At 43.0% G+C, this 18,872-nt stretch overlaps 1 protein-coding gene across 8 annotated transcripts in view; it reads right to left on the bottom strand.

Moving 5' to 3' along the window:
* EXOC6B (exocyst complex component 6B) overlaps positions 1–18,872 on the bottom strand; it is a 434,911-nt gene that overhangs the window by 175,407 nt on the left and 240,632 nt on the right. For all 8 annotated transcript variants that reach the window (XM_067533650.1, XM_067533651.1, XM_067533652.1 and 5 more), the window contains exons 14-15: positions 9,485–9,590; positions 8,025–8,134 (exon numbers count right to left, since the gene is read on the bottom strand). In XM_067533650.1, the coding sequence (XP_067389751.1) occupies positions 8,025–8,134; positions 9,485–9,590 (216 nt within the window). The remainder of the gene's footprint in view (positions 1–8,024; positions 8,135–9,484; positions 9,591–18,872) is intronic.

The raw sequence follows: 18,872 nt of genomic DNA, 5'->3' as shown, positions 1-18,872 counted from the left end.
CAGTTCAAACCTCGCTGATTATCTATGAAGGGACTGGATGGATCATTATACACACAAAATGCTTATTTTGAAAAAGCAGACCCACTTATAATTAACATGACTCCATTATAGCACGTAACATTGACAAATCCCATTCACGTCAACGGTGTCAATATCCTTTGGGCTTTATTTCTGAGTGGGTGTTTTCAACATACACAGGGATATGAAGGCCATTAAAGAATATCCCCTCTTTGCAGGACTCTAACTGCTGCTGGGAAGCTCCTGTCCCAAGAAGTCCTGTTCTCCCTCCCCCCACACTCCAGTTAGGTGTAATCTTTTTTTTTTTTTTTTTTGGAAGCAGGTTTTGGAAAGTGACTGAAATGTTGGCTCCTTTGATCTATCATCGGCATCGCATTAGGCCTGAAACAACACAGACTTTATCTCCCAGAGCAGAATGACAGGCGGCTGCTGGTGAAGAAAATCTCAAACTGGAAGGTTCAGAAACATTAATAACTTTAGGGCTCCTGGTAAATCAACCCTGTGACCTTTGGCTCCTTATCCTGTTTTACCTGACAAATGGAGAGATTACAAAGCAGAAAATGACACAGTAAACAAAAGAAAGCCTTCAAATTATCTCTGTCCACTTGTAGCCTTCCTCTGTACTCTGCTATTGAGCATGTCAGCTCATGGAAGCCTGTGTTGGCAGCAGAAGCTAATGGACCCAGCCCGCCTCTTCCCAGCCCAGAACTTGTGACCCAAGTGAAGTAATTTTTGCGCACAGCTGCTCTTATTTCATTGAGATAAAGGAGACTCTGTTCTTATTTACCTCCCCCAAGGAGGAAAAAAAGCTGGCCTCAGTGCCTATGTTCACAGAAGCCACACTCCTATCCCTAAAGCCGCCAACAGACTGCCTAGTCACCGCAGCTTGACCTCTCTGCACCTGTAACCATTGCATCTCTTCTGGTTAATGCCGATCAGGATCTGCTCTTTTGGGCCCTGGTCCTGCCAGGGGCTGAGCACCTTCATCTGCTACTGACTTCTACGGGAGTGCAGAGCAGTCAGCACCACAGGATTTGACTCTTGACGACAGTTGCTAAGATTCATTTTAAACTAAACATTACTAACTGAAGCCTCACACATATCCCTACATGGCGCACTCTCTCTGATTCCTCAACTCCTAGATTTATTTGATTTTGAATATGTGGGGACAGAACCAAAACCCTAGGGACATTAGGATCCGGACACCAACTTCTTGCTTCAGGTCCATCTCTATCTCTGGCTCTTTATAGTGAATGGGTCACCGATGCAAAACATTTTATTTATAGTGTGCTCCCCATCTCCTCCCATCCAGAGCGACTTGTGACTCTGCACACCACACAATATAAAGATTAAATACAACAATTGTAATATGAGCCACCACAGGAAAAATTCACAACTGGTAAGAGCAAACCAAGGGGTTAAATAAAGCCACTACATTACAAAATATAAAGCTGACTGTCAGTACAGAGCGTCACCAGGTTTCTCTATCATGATGCCCCATGTTACCCCAGCACAGCTTGTCTTCAATCTCAGAACAGGGGGACACTATGTGTGGATAAGGGCTTGCAGAGATTAGGGGGGGGAGAGAGCTGAAAAGTCACATTCAGAAGGGATGAAAAACAGAGTTAACAACCTACAGAAGTCTGCAGCAACAATTTGACCATGGGTCCTTTGTCCCTCTGGTGAATTACACAAAAAAATCATGAAATCAGCCTCTTGGGGTTTTTAGGTTTTGTAGGTGTGGAAGACACTTTACATACCAATAAGAAAGTAGAGCTGACAGCCTGAAGGGGTGAGGGTGACACAGAAACCATCTCATTTGGACTGCTGAGATTACGCAACTTCTTGCAGGTTCCAGAATTCATGTCCTCTATTTTTTAATCGCTGAATGCAAGTGGAGGGTCAGTGGTGGGTGGCAAGCTGGTAGAAATGAGATTTTAGAAAGGGCCGAATCCCTGCAAACAATGGGCCGTAATATGACTAGACATGAGCTGCTCAACTTGCACACCAGCAGGAGAGCCAACTTCCCAGCCCTCTGCTTGTGTTTCACCATACAACAGATGTCTTCTGGAAACGTGCATGGAGGCCATTCTATAGGCTTTCGATTAGTGGAGACTGTCTTGACGAGAAACTATTTTGCTAAAGCAAATATTGTAATGAATTTGGATGACGGAGGGAGGGGCTTTTCGTTTACTTTGAACACAACCCGTTTTGCTGTTTTAGGAGTTTTTGCTAGAGAAAGATAGGACGGGAAAAGCCCTTTTTAAATAATAAAAGTTGATGTAATTAATTTTAAACACGCAGGCAAACAAGTAAGTTGTGCACCATACAAAAGTTCATTATTTAGCTAAAATATGGCCCTTCCGTCAGGGTTTAGGGGTCCAGCGATTTGGTCATCTCTATGCACATATGCCCCAAAACGATTTTGATAAATGGAAGAGGGTTCCGAGAAGAGGAACGAGAATGATAAAAGGATTAGATAACATGCCTTACGGTGATAAACTCAAGGAGCTCAATCTATTTAGCTTAGCACAGAGAAGGTCAAGGGATGACATGATCATAGGCTCAGTACCTACAGGGGGAACTAATATTTGATAATGGGCTTTTCAATCTAACAAAGGTATAACCAGATCCAATGGCTGGAATTTGAAGCTAGACAAATAAAGACTGGAAATAAGGCACACATTTTTAACAGTGAAGGTAATTAATCAATGGAACAATTTATCAAGGGTCATGGTAGATTCTCCATCACTGGCAACTTTTAAATCAAGACTGGATGGTTTTTATAAAAGTATGCTCTGTTCAAAAAAAGATATCTTGGGGAAATCTCTGACCTGTGTTATGCAGGAGGTCGGACTAGATTATTACAATAGTCCCTTCTCGCCTTGGGATCTTTGAATTTAAGATTTTGGCAGGAGATTCACAATACTTTGCCAAGGCCGATTCTTTCTGCAACAGGGTGGTTGCACCATTTTCCTCAAGCTGGCTAGAATATGACAAAATGCTCTGAAAATTGATGGTTTAGTTAAGTCACTAACTTCACTCTCAAAGCCAGCAAAGGACATTTCAGCTATAAAAGCCTTTAGTACATAAACAACTAATTCTTAATAACAATTCTTAGCACATACACAGTGCTTTACATCTTCAAAGCATTTCAAAACTAGCCTCTCTTTTTCAGTCCCCTAATATTATGCTGTCTGGCTCCAGTTCCTCCTTTGATGCATGAACACATCAGTTTGTGACACAAATAAGGTAAGTGATGGGTTGTTAGTACGGAATATGGTGCAATTTCCAGAGCTCTTTTTAACTGTCATTTAGATAGTTAGCAACATTGCTGTTCAAATACTTCAGTTTTACTTATATTTTGGATAAGGTTGCTGGGGTTTCTTTTGCGTTTAGAGCCCCACAGAAATAAGAGAGTCTATTATTGCTAATAACACTATTAAACATATTCCATATGCTATACAAGACCTATTCACATGGCTCATTGGTGGGTAGATTCCAAATTCCAAGTAGAGTTTCTGTTCTATTCAGGCTCTTACACTGCACCTACCGCAGTGGTATCTCACAGTGGCTCAGTTGCAGAAAAAACTGGAGGCATCACAATGAAGGACTTGCACATGCACGTACGGACGGTTCATTTTTATAGTGGGTATGTGCCGAGTGACCCTGCTAACAAGGACATTCAGCGTATTTTCCTTTTAGTTCTGAATGCAGCGCTGGTTAAAGCTGCTGGGTTAACCTTGGAGGTCTTTGTTCATCCACAGAGCAGATAAATCTAGGCACAGACAGAAAGCAGCAAGGGGCGTAACAGTGCAAGATTCTCCGTACTGCCCCACCAATAGGATGATTCCATCCTGACCAAGAATGAAACAGTTGTTCGAGTTTCCAAGACCGAATCGGTCCTTAGTCTCTCTGACGAGACTTTCTGACAAAGGCCAATTAGTGACAATTATGTTGGTGATTTCTATGGCATGGAACACTTGTTTGCTAGGAAATGGACTGAGAGCATGGATCTCGTTCACATAGGCCAAACAAACAAACAATCTGACAGCAGCAACTTTTGGCTACTAATATGCTAAGCAGCTCAGGTTGTGTTTCTGAAATAAATCAAGTCTACTAACTTTATTTCCAAGTCACCTGGAATGAAAAATGTGTCCTCTTTTTCTTTATACTCTAAACTCCTCCAGGCAAGGTCTCTGTATTTGTAATGTTTACTATATTTGTGGTTTGTTTGTTTTTTTAAGTCTGGTCTCAGCTGAGTTCCACCTACAGAATGTCTTAGACCTTTATATTAGTGCCCCATCATTGTAGTATCTGTACTCTTTTTCTCCCCTCTCCTACAGTGCGATGTGTTCACTTATTAAAAAGGGACTTTGAAACAGACTTATAGACAGAAATAATAAGATGGACTCCTTGACTAGGCACAATTGTATAGACTGGACTATTTCTCACATTGTATTCCATATAGGTCAGATCCTAGAGGCACTTAAGCCCATGAGTAACACTGATTTCAGTGAGTAAAGTTACGCAGCTGCTTCAGAATGGGATTTTCAAAAGAGACTAAGTGATTTAGAAGCTTAAGCCCCATGACAATGTGATTTGTGCTCCTAAACCATTTGGGCATTTAAAAAATTGCCCTCTACATGTCTGCAGAGATTAGGCCCGATGTTTATAAAAATCAAAGTCCAGTTAGGAAACACAGCTGGCACATGTAAAATTTTCCACTTGTCTGAAAAATTCTATTAGTTCTAAAGATAAGGAATATCTTTAAAACGAGAAATTCCAAAAGAACGGGTGGAATCTTTTTAATTAGCCGAAATTTTTAAGACAACTTACTAGAGAAGAATCTCTCTCTCTCTCTCTCACACACACACACACACACACACACACACACACACACACACACACACACACACACATGCTGTTTAAAATAAGACAGTTCTTTAAATATTTTAAACATCTTTCATAATCACCTCATTATAAAGGAGACTATTTCTGTCCAACAAATACAAGGAGCTGGGTTAAAATAATAATTAAAAATATATGACTCATGTTTTCTGCCGTAGGGTCTATTCTTCAGGAAAAGTCTGCAGAGTACTTAAGAGAACTGTCTATGTTAATGACAGCTGATGTCCCGTATCCCATAACAGTAGCCATGACCTTCATGCCTGCTGTGATTGACAGCCTGACCCCATCACTCCAGGGTGCAAGGTAAATGACAACCAAGGAAGAAAAAGAAAAAGAAAACTTGCTGCCGGCTTTGCAGCCTGCCTTCCTAATAAAAAGTAATTCAAACTGTCAGGGTGAAATGAAGAAAGCGTCAACAGGGGTTTTCAGAGAAATATTCACTGTGCTTGGCTGGAAAAACCCAACCTCTCTGCTCCTTCACCCTTACCCAAATGCACCCCTCAAAAAAAAGGGATGAAAACTCCAAAGTTGAAAGGACTTTTAATAACTTGTCCCTGAGGAACCCCTGAGGTGGCACCCAGGAGAGCACTTCTCTTCCATTCTCTGACAAACCTAATCATCTCAGTAATGGTTAAGAGCACAAAGTGCTGAGCTGCAGTCCTGCAAGGCAAGCACCACTGGAGGAGTTAAGCGAATCTGATAGCTCTGTGAAACAGGACCATTTTGCAAAAAGAGCAGAGGGCAAACTAGCTTCAGAAGCCTAAATATTTAATGGCACCCCACAGATTAACACCTGTGGGGCCCACCAATAAGAGCATCCTGCCATCAGTCATGGGATGATTAAACTCTGGGACTGACCATGAAAAGCGCCCCTGGATCTTAGCTTCCATAGCAGGACACAGAAAGAACAGTGATCTCTCCAGGAACTGAATCCCAGACCGAAAAAGACAACTATTCCATCCCTACAGAGCATTCTACAGACTCTGGAAAAGGTTAATATGCAGGCATCCCCAATAGCACTGTCATAAAGTGTAAGATCAGACCATTGATGCAACATCCAGCCTCCTGCAGCGCCCAGTACTTGAAGCCACAAAGGAAGGGAACATCCACAAACTGCACAACACCTAGCTACCTGGGTACTGTACACAGGCATTAGGGAAGAAGGATCCCTTTCTTGCCCTTCCCGTGAGAATTCACCATTTATTTATGCAGCTTCTGCAAGTTAAATATATTACTGAGCATAAGCAAAGCCCAACTTATAATTACTAGGTTATATAATTGTTCTCCAGGCTTCCACAGACACAAAAACACTTGTGAAAATAGCATCTAGGCAGCTGGGCAGGGAGCAAGGATAGTAAACAAAAAATGTTTAGGATATTTAAAAAATAGATTAAAATTTCATTTGTTTTATTTATAAAAATCCCTGGAAACAAATGAAGACAACTTGTCTGGGAGAAGTCACGTCTTCCGAAACCACACAGCTGAAGGAAAACATGTTCTGATAGCATCTGAGTATTCAGCTTAGAGTGCATGTGATCCAGTAGTTAGATCAGAGAACTATGAGCTGGAACTCCTGAGTTTTATTCCTGACTCTGGAACTGCAACAGTTTGTGACCATGAGCAAGTTTATTGATTGCTCTGAGCTTAGTTTAGAATTGGCATAAATACTACTGACCTTCCTGACAAGCGTGTTTGGAGGCTTGAATGGGAAATTTCTGCTATTTGATCTTTCTTTCTTTTTTTTTCTTCATTCACAGTTACTTCCTGCCAATCTAGACACTTGGGTATAGCTCCTCCATGCCAGCAGGTGGAGAATTTTGAATCCTTTTGGTGATGTCAGACCCAATGCATACGGTGCTTGTTGGCTCACCAAAGCCAGGTGAAGCTTTACAAGTTCTCCTCTAAGAAGGCCCCATGTGATTCATAGGAGTTTACTACAGTTACCAGTTAGAGGAGTTTCTCCTTTAGCTCAAGTGGTAGAAACCCAAGCTTTTAGCTTTGGCGTTCTGGAGGAGTCCTCCTGAGGGGAGGGGAGCAGAAGCTGCTGAGTGTAAGGCCTAACTGGGGGAAGAGGAAAGGGTGAGTATGGACATACACCGGCATTAAGGATAGGGCATTGCTGTCCTACGTGACACTAACGGGCAGGAAAAGGGAGTGGAGGACTCACTGCTATTCTCTCGTGCTGCTGGACCAAGATGGTGACACACAATCCTGGTTTTGATAGCACAGAACTTGTCATTACAAGCTTCTTTGGAGAGTTTGGAGGCTAGGTGGTGGGAACGAAAAGAAGGGAATCGGGTGGTTGGTGGAGGAAGCTGATAGTTTAACCCCTTAGGTATGGGAGGGTGTCCCCTGGAGAAGGGAAAGCAAGAGGCTTAGGAAGGCACAGATTTCAGGAGGTAAGCCTTTGTGTTGTGACATGACCTTAGGTCTAAGAGATGCCCAAGAACACTGCATGGACCCAGAGGGGTGGTCCCTAACTTATCCTTGAATTCCTGGAAGAGGGGAAGAGACCTGTTGGAGGGCACACTCTGCCTATGCTTCCTACCACTGTAGCAACCTCAGAAGGAGAATCCCTTAAAGGTTAGCTTCAACAGCTCTTGGCTGCTGCTGTCTCAAAATGTTCCTCTGGACGCACTCCAGGGAGCCCTGGGTGAGATAGCTGCACTATGCCAAAACTATGGAGTCCCACCAGCCACTGGTCTAGTGGGCTAAAGGCCAACATAACCTTTGTCAGAGATGGCTGGGTTCAGCTGTATTGTAGATTGACTCTCACGAATCACAGAGGGAACAGACCCTAGTCTTTCTTTGGCTTTTTATGCAGCTGGCAACATAATATGTCTCCACCAGCTGAAGACAGGCACAACTGTTCTTCAAGAACTGGTAAGCCCCTTATATGCAAGGGGAAATAAGAAGGAGTGTACCATCTCTATCCTCTAGATAGAAGGGACTACACCCAAGCATTCATGCTGGCATGGAGGATTAAGAAGAGAATGAATGTTTATAAAGTGATTTGACATCCTGCAGTGAAAGAAGCTATATAATTGCAAAGTTATCATATTTACATGAACAATCATCAGTATCTCATACCGTACCTCAGATGAAGGTCTTCCGAGAACTTTAAACAGGCATAGATGAATTCTTTAATCTGATTGTAAACTTTAGGCACAAACTCAGAAAAGGGGAACTTCTTTGGAAACGGCTGCTGTAAAATGCAGGAGAGAACTAAAATAAGGACCTCAGCAGGTATTTAACAGAGAGGAAGCACCTCCTCCAGCCAAACCTAGAGCAGTAACTGCTTTCCCATTATATGTTTTCAAATTAATTCTAACATTCAGCCAAGTTAAGCAACGAAACAGCAAGCCAGCACTTATTGTATATCATGCAACCATCTCAGCAAAGGGAAGGACCAGGTAATCACTCACAAATAGCACTGTGGTGGATATAGGACGGGAGTGGTCAAACTTACTGACCCTCCAAGACCCCCCTTTCCTGCTGGGCAGAATCCTCCAGCCCCACCACCCTGCCACAGGTCAGAAGCTCTGAGTTCCCCGCACCAGTCTGATAGGCCGGGGGAGAGGGCATAAGGGGCTCTGCGAGTCGCACTTTAACTGTAAAAGAGCTGCATGCAGCTCACAGGCCACCCCTCATATAGGACTTGGACTCTGAAATGGGCCTGGAGGGAAATCTGCAGCTAGAAGAGAATAATCAGAGGAACATCCTACTTAGACCCATTACAGCCTCCCTTACTCATAAAAAGAAAATACTGGAAGACTCCTCAATTTTTATTTACCACCATGTACTACACCAGACATCTGGCTCTCTGTTACCTCTTACTGTTTCTGCCTAAGGCAGGCACTTGCTTACAGCACCACTAGCGGGGAGGAAGCAGAGGTCCTGTCCTTCGTCAGACTAGCTTAGCTTCAACTATAGCACAGACAGGGCCCCAGGGTCCAGAGCATAGTGGTGAGGAAACTGGATGCCACACAGCTTGGTGGGTGGGTGGGGAGGGGGGAAACTGATTTATTAAAGCCCAAGCACCTAACGTGGATTGAACTCCTTCCCTCCCCCAACCCAATTTGTAATTACACTCGCCAGGCCGGGAACATACTGAGTCCAAGGCCAATCATGCTTTAAAGGGACATCCTTCAGGTCAAATCTGGCCCTACTTTTAGAGTTTTGTGATACCCACATGTCTACTAAACTGAAGGTATAGCTGCATTTTAAAAATTTAAGAAATTAAAACAAAGTCAATAGAAACAAAATTAAATTCCAATGGAAATGGACATTTCAAAAATAAAACATGCCCATGTATTGGGAGCTTTGCAGAGCTGTGCTAGCACAACGATCTGAAAGGGAAACGGACTAGATCCTGACAAGTCTGCTCTCTTCACCCAAGCCCAGAGAAGGTAAACCATGAAAAGCACACTTGATTTTTTTAAAATTCTTTCCATTTTAATTATCTTAGGTGGTGTTAGTAACAGAGGTGAAGAAGCTAATTTCTTAACAGTATCCCAACGGCTACCGTTTGAGCCCCTTTTAGAAGCTTCCTTACCTTTTCCAGCTCTGTATCCTGGAATGGGAACTGTCCTACTATCTTCATATAAAGCTCTTCATTAGCTACTGGTATAGGACTGTAATTATCGGAATCAAGTATATTTCTGTAAAACATAAGAGAACAGTTACAGTAACCCTTCTTGCAAAGAGAAATCATGTTACCATTAGGAGTTGCTTGAAGGTGAAATTCACACCTGTGCAGAAGCCGAGCATAAGAACCAAGGGTTAATGGCATTCAAAAAGGGCTAGCATAACGAGTTATAGCAATGCAGAGCGTTTCAAAGTGAAAAATAGGTGCCAGACCAAGCTTGTGGCTCCTTAACCTAAAATGGCTACAAGTGCTGCTCTTACCCGGGTGTTGCCCCTAATCTCAGTCCTGTCCACACACAAAGACTTCTGATCCGAATTAGTGGTGCTTCCAGTCTGTGCTAGTTGGCTCATCTGGGGTTACAGGCTAAAGCCCGAGTGAGGTTTTAACTCAGGTTAGTAACCTGCCCACTTTACAGTGAGGACGCAGACTAAATCACTCCAGTGCTGACGGTCCTCCAATGCCTTCCCACAAATCCCCCAGGTGTCCAGAAGTACAGATACATTTTCCCACAATTCACTGACAAAAAAAGCCACAGAGTAGCTCAGCTCACTGCAACACAAAGAACCCTGGGATGTGCCCCCAGAAGCCCTAACACCACAGAGGCCAGTGCAGCACTAGTGAAGACCCAGTAACTTGGGTATGGTTTTTAAGTGTGGCTAGTTGACACGCAGGTTAGGCTATCTCAGTGCTCAGGCCTGAGTGCCAATCACCCGAGTTAACTCTGCAATGAAGACATGCCGTGTATTTGAGGTGGTCAAAGGAGTAGCATAAGTGAATTTATCAGATCGATATCACTTGTGATGAGAGGTCTGAGCCTGATGAGTCATTTGAGATAATTAGGGGCAACCAAACCACAAGCAAGGGTCTAACTAGGTGATCACAAGGCAGTTACACAGGCTCCTAATGAAAGCAGCCACTCCAGTCTGCTCATTGTTGCTACCTTGCTGAAGATGCTCCCTGCAACCTGGTAGTTCTGAAAGCCTGCTCCTGAGCCAGTCTGCTCCTGCTCCTGCTTCAGCCTGTGACTATCTCAGCTCCTACTCCTAGCATGTCAGTCACTGAGATGTAAGAGCTGGTCCACAACTTTCAGGGTCAACTTGCCTAGATGCAAAGGGAGAAAGATTCCCCCCACCCACAAACTGCGGCAGATCCAGTACTGCAATCTAAAGTTCCTCTGGAATATGGCCCAAAAGTTTCACTGCCAGAAAGATTTGATGGAAAGTGCCAGAAGTTCAGTGGTTTACCAACAAAAATGATTAAAGGTCTAGAAAAAATAATCTATGATGAAAGATTTTAAAAACTGGGTTTGTTTAGTCCGGAGAAGAGAAGACTCAGAGGGGAAATAACAGTTTTCAGGTACATAGAAGGTTGTTACAAGGAGGAGGGAGAAAAATTGTTCTCCATAACCTTTGAGGACAGGACAAGAAGCCAGGGGCTTAAATTTCAGCAAGGGCAGTTTAGACTGGACATTAGGGAAAACTTCCTAACTGTCAGGATAGTTAAGCATTGGAATGAATTGCCTAGGAAGGCTGTAGAATCTCCATCATTAGAGATTTTTAAAAGCAGGTTAGACAAATACCTGTCAGGGATGGTCTAGATAATGCTTGGTCCTGCCCTAAGTGCAGGGGACTGGACTAAATGACCTCGTGAGGTCCCTTCCAGGCCTATGATTAACCAAAGATGCCATTGTTCTTGATGACCAGACCAAGCTGGGGCTTATCAAATTATTGACCAGTGAAGCCCTAGAATGGGCCTTGATGCTTCTGGAACAGGCAAGTCAGATCCTTACTAATTTCAGTAAATTAATCCACACATTGTCATTCCTATTGCTGAAGCTTCCTGGCAGATTCCCAAAAAAGGCCATTGGCCTGTCTCGGCACATGCTGCTTATTTTCAGCATCTATTTACTGATACATCAAGCAACAAGGCAGCCCAGATCTACCACTTCCATCAGGGTCTCAAAGACGATATAAAAGTCACCCATGTCACCCATGAAACTGCACCCCTCCAGGTCAAAACCCAAGACCATACAGAAATTCTGCGGTTTAATTTAAACATCTTGCCACACTTCTCCATCATGCTTGGCATTCCCTATCTCTCAGTGCATGATCCAAACATATTTTGGAAGACACAATAGATACAATTCGAGTCAAGATACTGCCAGAAACTGAGCCTAGCCAAGTAGGGTGTCCAGAAAAGAAAAAGGTGCATGGAAAAGGTCATTGCCTTCTTTGTTTAGCAGATTACCTTGTAAAGACCCTGCGATTGCCCCAGTGACTCCAGGCAGGAGTCAGAATTCCATTTGGATAGATGTAACCTTTACTGGAACCAGAACTCAGAGCCTTATGAGAATACTCTGATGAGAATTTAGCAAAAAAATTCATTTGTTCTTCCAGAGGGGTAGCCGTGTTAGTCCGTATACAGCAAAAACAACGAGAGTCCTGTAGCACCTTAAAGACTAACAAATTTCTGCAGGCATAAGCTTTCATGGGCTGCAACCCACTTCGTCAGATGCATGAAGTGGACACCACAGATAGGAGGTATATAGATATACATCCAAGGGTGAGAAACATAACAATGGGGAGGGCAAGTGCTAACAAAGTCAGTTCAGTTAGGGTAGATGAGGCCTATTCACAACTGTTGATTAGAAGGTGAGGATGTGTGAACAGTGACAATTACTTCTCATAATGAGACAACCATTCCAAGTCCCTATTCAGACCCAGTCTGATTCAAAGCAGGACCCATCCCAACTAGTCTTCATGCTGCTTGTAATCTAGTCCACATTTGGGACGACAAGAAATGGAAAGCTGCATTTCGCACCTTATGGCCATTCTGAGTAGCTAGTTTAGCTTTTCAATCTCTCCAATGCCCCAGCCATGTTCCAGCACTTTGTCAATGACATTTTTAGAAAGGTCTTAAGACCAGTTCATGGTGATCTACCTGGATGACATCCTCGTCTTCTCAGAAAATCAAACCCTCCATGGCCAATATATACACCTGGTACTCAAGCACTTCTGAGCAAACAGCCTGTCAGGGAAATCTGAGAACTGTGAGTTTGACCACTAGTCTGTTGACTTTTTAGGCTACATATCATGTCCCCTGACTAACCAGGTATGGATCTCCAAAGTGTCCATGTGTGATGAAGTGGGAATTTTCTGCAATATTTTTATGAATGCTGTGTGCGCCTCACTTTCCCCTATATGCTGCTTTATTACCTAGTGGGTGGACAAGGACTATTTGCTGTCAGAGAAGGCTAAGAGATATAGGTATGAATATTGCCTAGCTGTGTGTGCCTTAGTCCTTATATAGTGGAGCATCTGAGAAGACATTGGCAGATCCAATCACCAGGCCACTGACGCCTAGCAACCAACAACCTGGAGTGATACTGATTTCCCCAACTCTCCTCAGGAAAGCTGAGCACAATCCCCCAGCTCGAGAACAAAGGACTGGGAAAATGTGAGAAGGGGGATTAGAGCTGGCTGCTGGAAGAAGTTGGGGCTCTCACCTAAGTTGGAGGTCAGACAGCAACACAGAGTTTGAATACCACAGCTTTGCTGGGCTCAGGACTAACCAGAATGATGTATGTTTTGACCTTCATTTCTCTATGCTAACCTCAGGACTTCCTATGCTGTGTTCCAGCTGACCAATAAGCCCTACTGCGTTGATAAAGCTGTTTGAGTGTCACTTCAAATGCTTGCTGAGGTGCATTAATCCCTGAAGAGTGTACAAGTCACTATCTCTATTGGACACACTGAACAGAGCTCACAGTGTGAGCAGGAGTGCTGATGGACTGGAGGTCCAGTCTACAGAGGAAGTGAAGCCACGTGGCCTACTCTGGAAGAAGAGTGAGATCCCTTGCGGGTCTGGAACACTGAAGGGATTCTTCCTAGAGACTGCTCCAAAGCTGGGGCTGCAGCATGGATCCTGTGGATCCATTATGCTATGACCATGGACTGGGCAGCACCAAGAAACATCCATGACATCTAGTGTTTCCTAGGGTTTGCCAGCTTCTACCGGAGGTTCATCAAGGAGTTTTCAAAAGTGGTGACCCCAACTACCTGACTGCTCCGGAAAAAAACTATATTGGCTTGGACACTGGAAGCCCAGTCTGCCTTTGATCAGTTAAAGGAAGAGTGTACATCTGCACACATTTTTCTACATCCGAACCTGGCAAAATCCTCTGATGTTGAAGTAGATGCCTCCAATTACACAATCAGAGGAGTTTTGTCACAACAGCATGGGCCCCAGGGTATGCTTCTTCCTTGTGTATTTTAATCCCAGAAATTGATGCCCATGGAGTAAAACTATGAGATCAGTGACAAAGAACAGCTGGCCATCAAGGCCGTTTTTGAAGAACGGCACCATCATCTGGAAGGCGCACCTTTCCCAGTCCATGTATATATGATCACAAGCACCTACAATTCCAGTGAACTGCAAAATTCAATCAACACCAGATCCATTGGTTCATCCACCCCCTTCCCCTTCTTTTGTTTCCAGGTTCAACTTCACCCTGACCTATCACCTGGGTGCCAGGAATGATCAACCTGATGTGTGGTCTCATGAGAGTCAGTACTGGGACAAAGGAGATGGGGATCCAGAACCTGCCACCATCTTGAAACCTTGCCCTTTTGCCAGTGAACAACAGCTTGGAGTGTCTTGTGAAGTCCCCTCAATCCATATGAGACAAAACGTATGTTGATTGGTACAGGCCCAGCCTCTGACTCTAAATTCTCAGTCAACGAGGGGATCCTCTTGTTTAAAGCCTGTATTTAGATCCCCAATGGCCAACCATGCCTAGCAATATTCTGGCTTTGTCAGGATTCACCTCAGTTGGCCATTTCAGTCACTGGAAAACAGGCTGGTGTCTTGACCTTTTCTGATAGCCAAAACTGCATTTGTTCATCGAGCCCTACATTATCAACTCCTGTGATGCGTGTGCTAGAACAAAGACTCCCTGCAGCAAACTCCTGGTTGCTTTCATTCCCTTGCCAACTCCATCTTAACCCTGGGCATCCATTTATATGGATTTTATCACTGTCCTTCAAGATTCCCAGGGCCATATGATTGTGTTGGTCATTGTCAACCTGCTTACAAAAAGTCACATTATGTGCTGTGCCTTCAAATTTCCACTGCAGAGGTAACACTCCAACTGTTTTTCAACCATATCTTAAAACTCCATGGTCTACCATCTAACATTACATCTGATCAAGGACTGCAGTTCATTTCACATTTCCAATGAGAGTTGTTCGAGCTCTTGATGCGGATCTGTGTATTTCCTTGGCTTATCACCTCAAATCAACGGATGGATGGAATGAGTGAACAAAATTCTTGAGCAATACCACTGTTGCTTTATCAATTACCACCAGGATGGCTGGGTTTCACTTCTTCCTTTTGCTGAATTCGCATACAACTCTGACCACAGATCAACCCACTAGGTCATCTTTACACCAACTGTGGTTTCCATCCCCAGTTTCATCCATCCATGCCACATGTCCTGCAGCCTTCAATCTAGTTGAACACCTGCACTGCATCCAGGACGAGCTGAAAGCCTACCTAGAATCAGCCAAAAGGGATTACAAACCCTACACTGACCTCTGTTGGCAGGCAACGCCTCACATCATGGTTGGAGATGAAGTATGGCTCTCTTCACAACACCTTGGTTCCAGCCAACCTTCATGAAAGGTGGATTACTGATACTTTGGACCACTTCAGGTCACCCAGTAGATCAAACCTGTAGCCTTCAAACTCCAACTGCCCAAGTGGATGAAAATTAACCTGATATTCCACATCTCCTTGCTGAAAAAGCATATTACTACCTTTCCCAGATGAGTTCAACCACTACCTCCACCCAATATGGTCCAGAGACGTGAGAAGCAACTGGTGAAGCAGATCTTGAACTGCAAAGTTTACCAATGGAAGCTTGTGTACCTTGTTGATTGGGAGGGGTCACGGAAGCAGGCCAATAACATACATGCATCTGCCCTACTTCGAGAATTCCCTCAGTCACACCTCAAGAAACCAGGTTTGAGGATGCCTCGTAGGCATCTTTTTTGGGGAAAGGAGGGACGGAGGAGGTGGAGGGTACTATGATGAATGTTCTGAGCCTGATGAGTCACTTAAGATAATCACCTGCAAAGTCTAAGGGATCAGTCAATCCACAAGTAAAAGTCCAACCAGGTGACCACAGGTATATAGGCGCCTAATGAAAGCCAGGGTGGATAAAAATCAATCACTTTTTTTTTTTTAAGTCAAAAAAATTGGATTTTTTTAATTTACATCGGATTTTGGGGTTGTTGTTTTTTTAAATCATCAACAAAATACTAAATTTCTCTCTCATTTAAAAAATCACAGTTACAATTAAATCTCATCACAAACATGCTAAACCTACACTTACAGTTTCATAAAAAATGAATTAATGGCTCTAATCTGTCCAGCCTAACTACCAGCTCTTGCTTCTTGAAAGTTCTGGACTTTCAGTTTCTGTTTCATTTTCTGTTTCTCAGCAGACTGAAGTCACATGTGTAAAGAAAGACACAGGCTGGATATGATTGTTGTTGTTCTGTGCTTATGTGGTGGTGGAGCTGGGCCAGGCAAGGCAGAGGAGTTAGTTAAGACACTGTCTTAAAGACAGAGAGACAAAGGACGGAGGCAGAGTAGAAAAGAACAGTGGAGTGGACTGGAAAGAAAAAAGGGAAGACATTATACAGTACACACACAGCTTCCTATATTCCTCCTCACTTTTGCCACAGAAAAACCGTCATGGCTTCTGGGCGTAAGAGAGACCCTATCTGGGAATATTTTGAAGAAATTCCTTCCCTTGGTAAAAAAGGGAAAACGTGTCAAGTGTAAGCAGTGCAAGAAGGAGATGCAGGGCCTAGTTGCAAGAATGAAACATCATAATGAAAACTGCTTATTGGGAGAAAATGATGTGGATGAAGATGTGGATATGTCTGGAGAACAATGTGGATCAACTGGTTAGTAACTTAAATACTTCACTTTGCAATGCATCATTTTTCAAGACTCTCTCTATGCCTTTTAGTATAAGTTGATTTAACAAGGAAATTACCAAGTTGTTTGCTATGTTGGATGTTGCAAGTAAACGGTACAGAAAGCTGCAGTAAGGGAAATCTAGAGTTGCCAGTTGCCAATGATGTCATTTTCTTATTTTATATTACATAATACATGCCCCTTCTGTTGGAACATCATGGCCACAGACCATAATGGTGATGCCATAAGTTTATTCCCTATTTTACTTCAGCATAACTCAGCTTTCCCAAGGGAACCCCATGATACTTGTTTTCTCAAAAAACAGAAATGCCAGTAAGAACGACTATTCAAAATTATTTTTGATTTTGTTTCAGGATCCCATTTAAGCACAAGAGACTGACTGTGACTGTCTATCTGCAAAAACTTCAGAGTCATCCGTTGGCACTTTTAGCAACAGTGCTGCAACTAAACGTATTTCAGACAACAAAGTATCAGTAGCAAGCAAAAGATTTCAATCATCCAGTAAAAGCACCACCATGGATGGGTTTGTAGGAAGGACCAGCAAATACCAACAAGACACCATAAATGAAAAGATTGCTCAGTTCGTTTATGCCACAAATTCTCCTTTTCGCACTGTTCACAATAAACACTTCATTGACATGGTTGAGTTCTTACGACCAGGCTCACTCCACCTGATTGAGCAGACATTGGTGGCAGGTTGCTAGATACAGGGTATGAGAAGGAACTTGAACAGTGTGCAAGAAATACTGAGGGGAAATTCGCCAGTTTAAGCCTTGATGGGTGGAGCAATGTACACAATGATCCAGTAATATATGCCTGTGTGACAACAAAAGATGGGGTTGCATATCTTTCAGAAACAATAGATACATCGGGAAATGCCCACACAACAGAATATTTAAAAGAAGTGGCAGTGAAAGCTGTAATAAACTGTGAACCAAAATTCAACTGTCACGTGCGCAGTTTTGTCACAGACAATGCTGCAAACGTGGCAAAGATGAAGAGATACTTAGAAGAAGAAACAGAAGGATGCTTCTTAACATATGGCTGCAGTGCCCGTTTAATGCATCTTTTAGCCAAAGACTTAAGTACGTCTTCTCCAGGAATAAAAGAAAACGTTGCTGAAGTCGCAAAATACTTCCGTAACAATCATTTTGCTTCAGCTTCACTGAAGAGAGCAGGAGGATCCAAACTAATTCTCCCTCAAGATGTTAGATGGAATTCTGTGGTTGATTGTTTTGAACAATTTATTAAGAACTGGCCTATCCTCATAAAACTTTGTGAAGAAAACCATGATAAGATAGATGGAAGTATCTCATCCAAAGTATCTAACATTGGATTAAAGAGGAATGTAGAGGATATGCTCCGTACACTGAAGCCTATATCCATAGCCTTAAACAAACTTCAGAGACATTGTTGCTGCATTGCTGATGCTGTCAAAATGTGGAAGGCACTTGAAGAGACATTGAAGAAAGAAATACCTCACCAGAAAGTTAAACTGCAGGTGATAAAGAAGTGAAGGATCAAGCACTATCTCCACCTCATTTTCTTGCAAACATTCTCAACCCCAGATATAAAGGCAGATGTCTAACTTCTGAAGAAGATGCTGCTGCCATGGCATGGGCATCTCAAAATCACTCCTCAGTTATGCCAGTCATAGTAAATTTCAGGGCTGGAGCGGAACCATTTAAACAGTACATGTTCACTGATGATGTTTTGAACAAAGTCACTGCCCTGAATTGGTGGAAATCGTTAGCCAGGCACCTTGAAACAGAGTTCCTTCAGTTGCTAAGCCAACTTTTCACGGCAGTAGCTTCCTCTGCAGCCACAGAGAGAATATTTTCATTGTTTGGTATTATTCACTCAAAGCTAAGAAATTGACTGGGAGTTGAAAAAGCAGGAAAACTCCTATTTCTGTTTCAGTCTATGAATAAAAATGACAATGGGAGTGGGGAAGATGAAAGCTGTTGTAGAAGTTTTAAGGGCAGCGTACATTTAGTGTTGTGATGACTTGTCTGTTAGAGTTAATAAAATTTGAAAATTAAAACAAAAAAGAGTTTAAGGACAGGCGTCAGCCGGCAACTCAGGAGACTGCTGCAATTGCAAATGTGAAACTTTTATGTAACATTTAAGACTTAGTTTAATAAAATATAAGTGCTATTGTGTCTGTGTGTGTGATTTAGTTCTTACCATTCCTGAGGTACTGCTGCTGCATCTGCAGCTTGACACAGCTAATGGGTATTATGTGCTATTTCCTACATTAATACAAATCAAGTTAGCTAAAAAATGA

The sequence above is a fragment of the Emydura macquarii genome, unplaced genomic scaffold (assembly GCF_026122565.2).
Source record: "Emydura macquarii macquarii isolate MOO-44397 ecotype Brisbane River unplaced genomic scaffold, CSIRO-AGI_Emac_v2 contig_3345, whole genome shotgun sequence".
In the NCBI taxonomy this organism is placed as follows: domain Eukaryota; kingdom Metazoa; phylum Chordata; order Testudines; family Chelidae; genus Emydura; species Emydura macquarii.
This window is presented reverse-complemented; position numbering and strand designations above follow the sequence as displayed.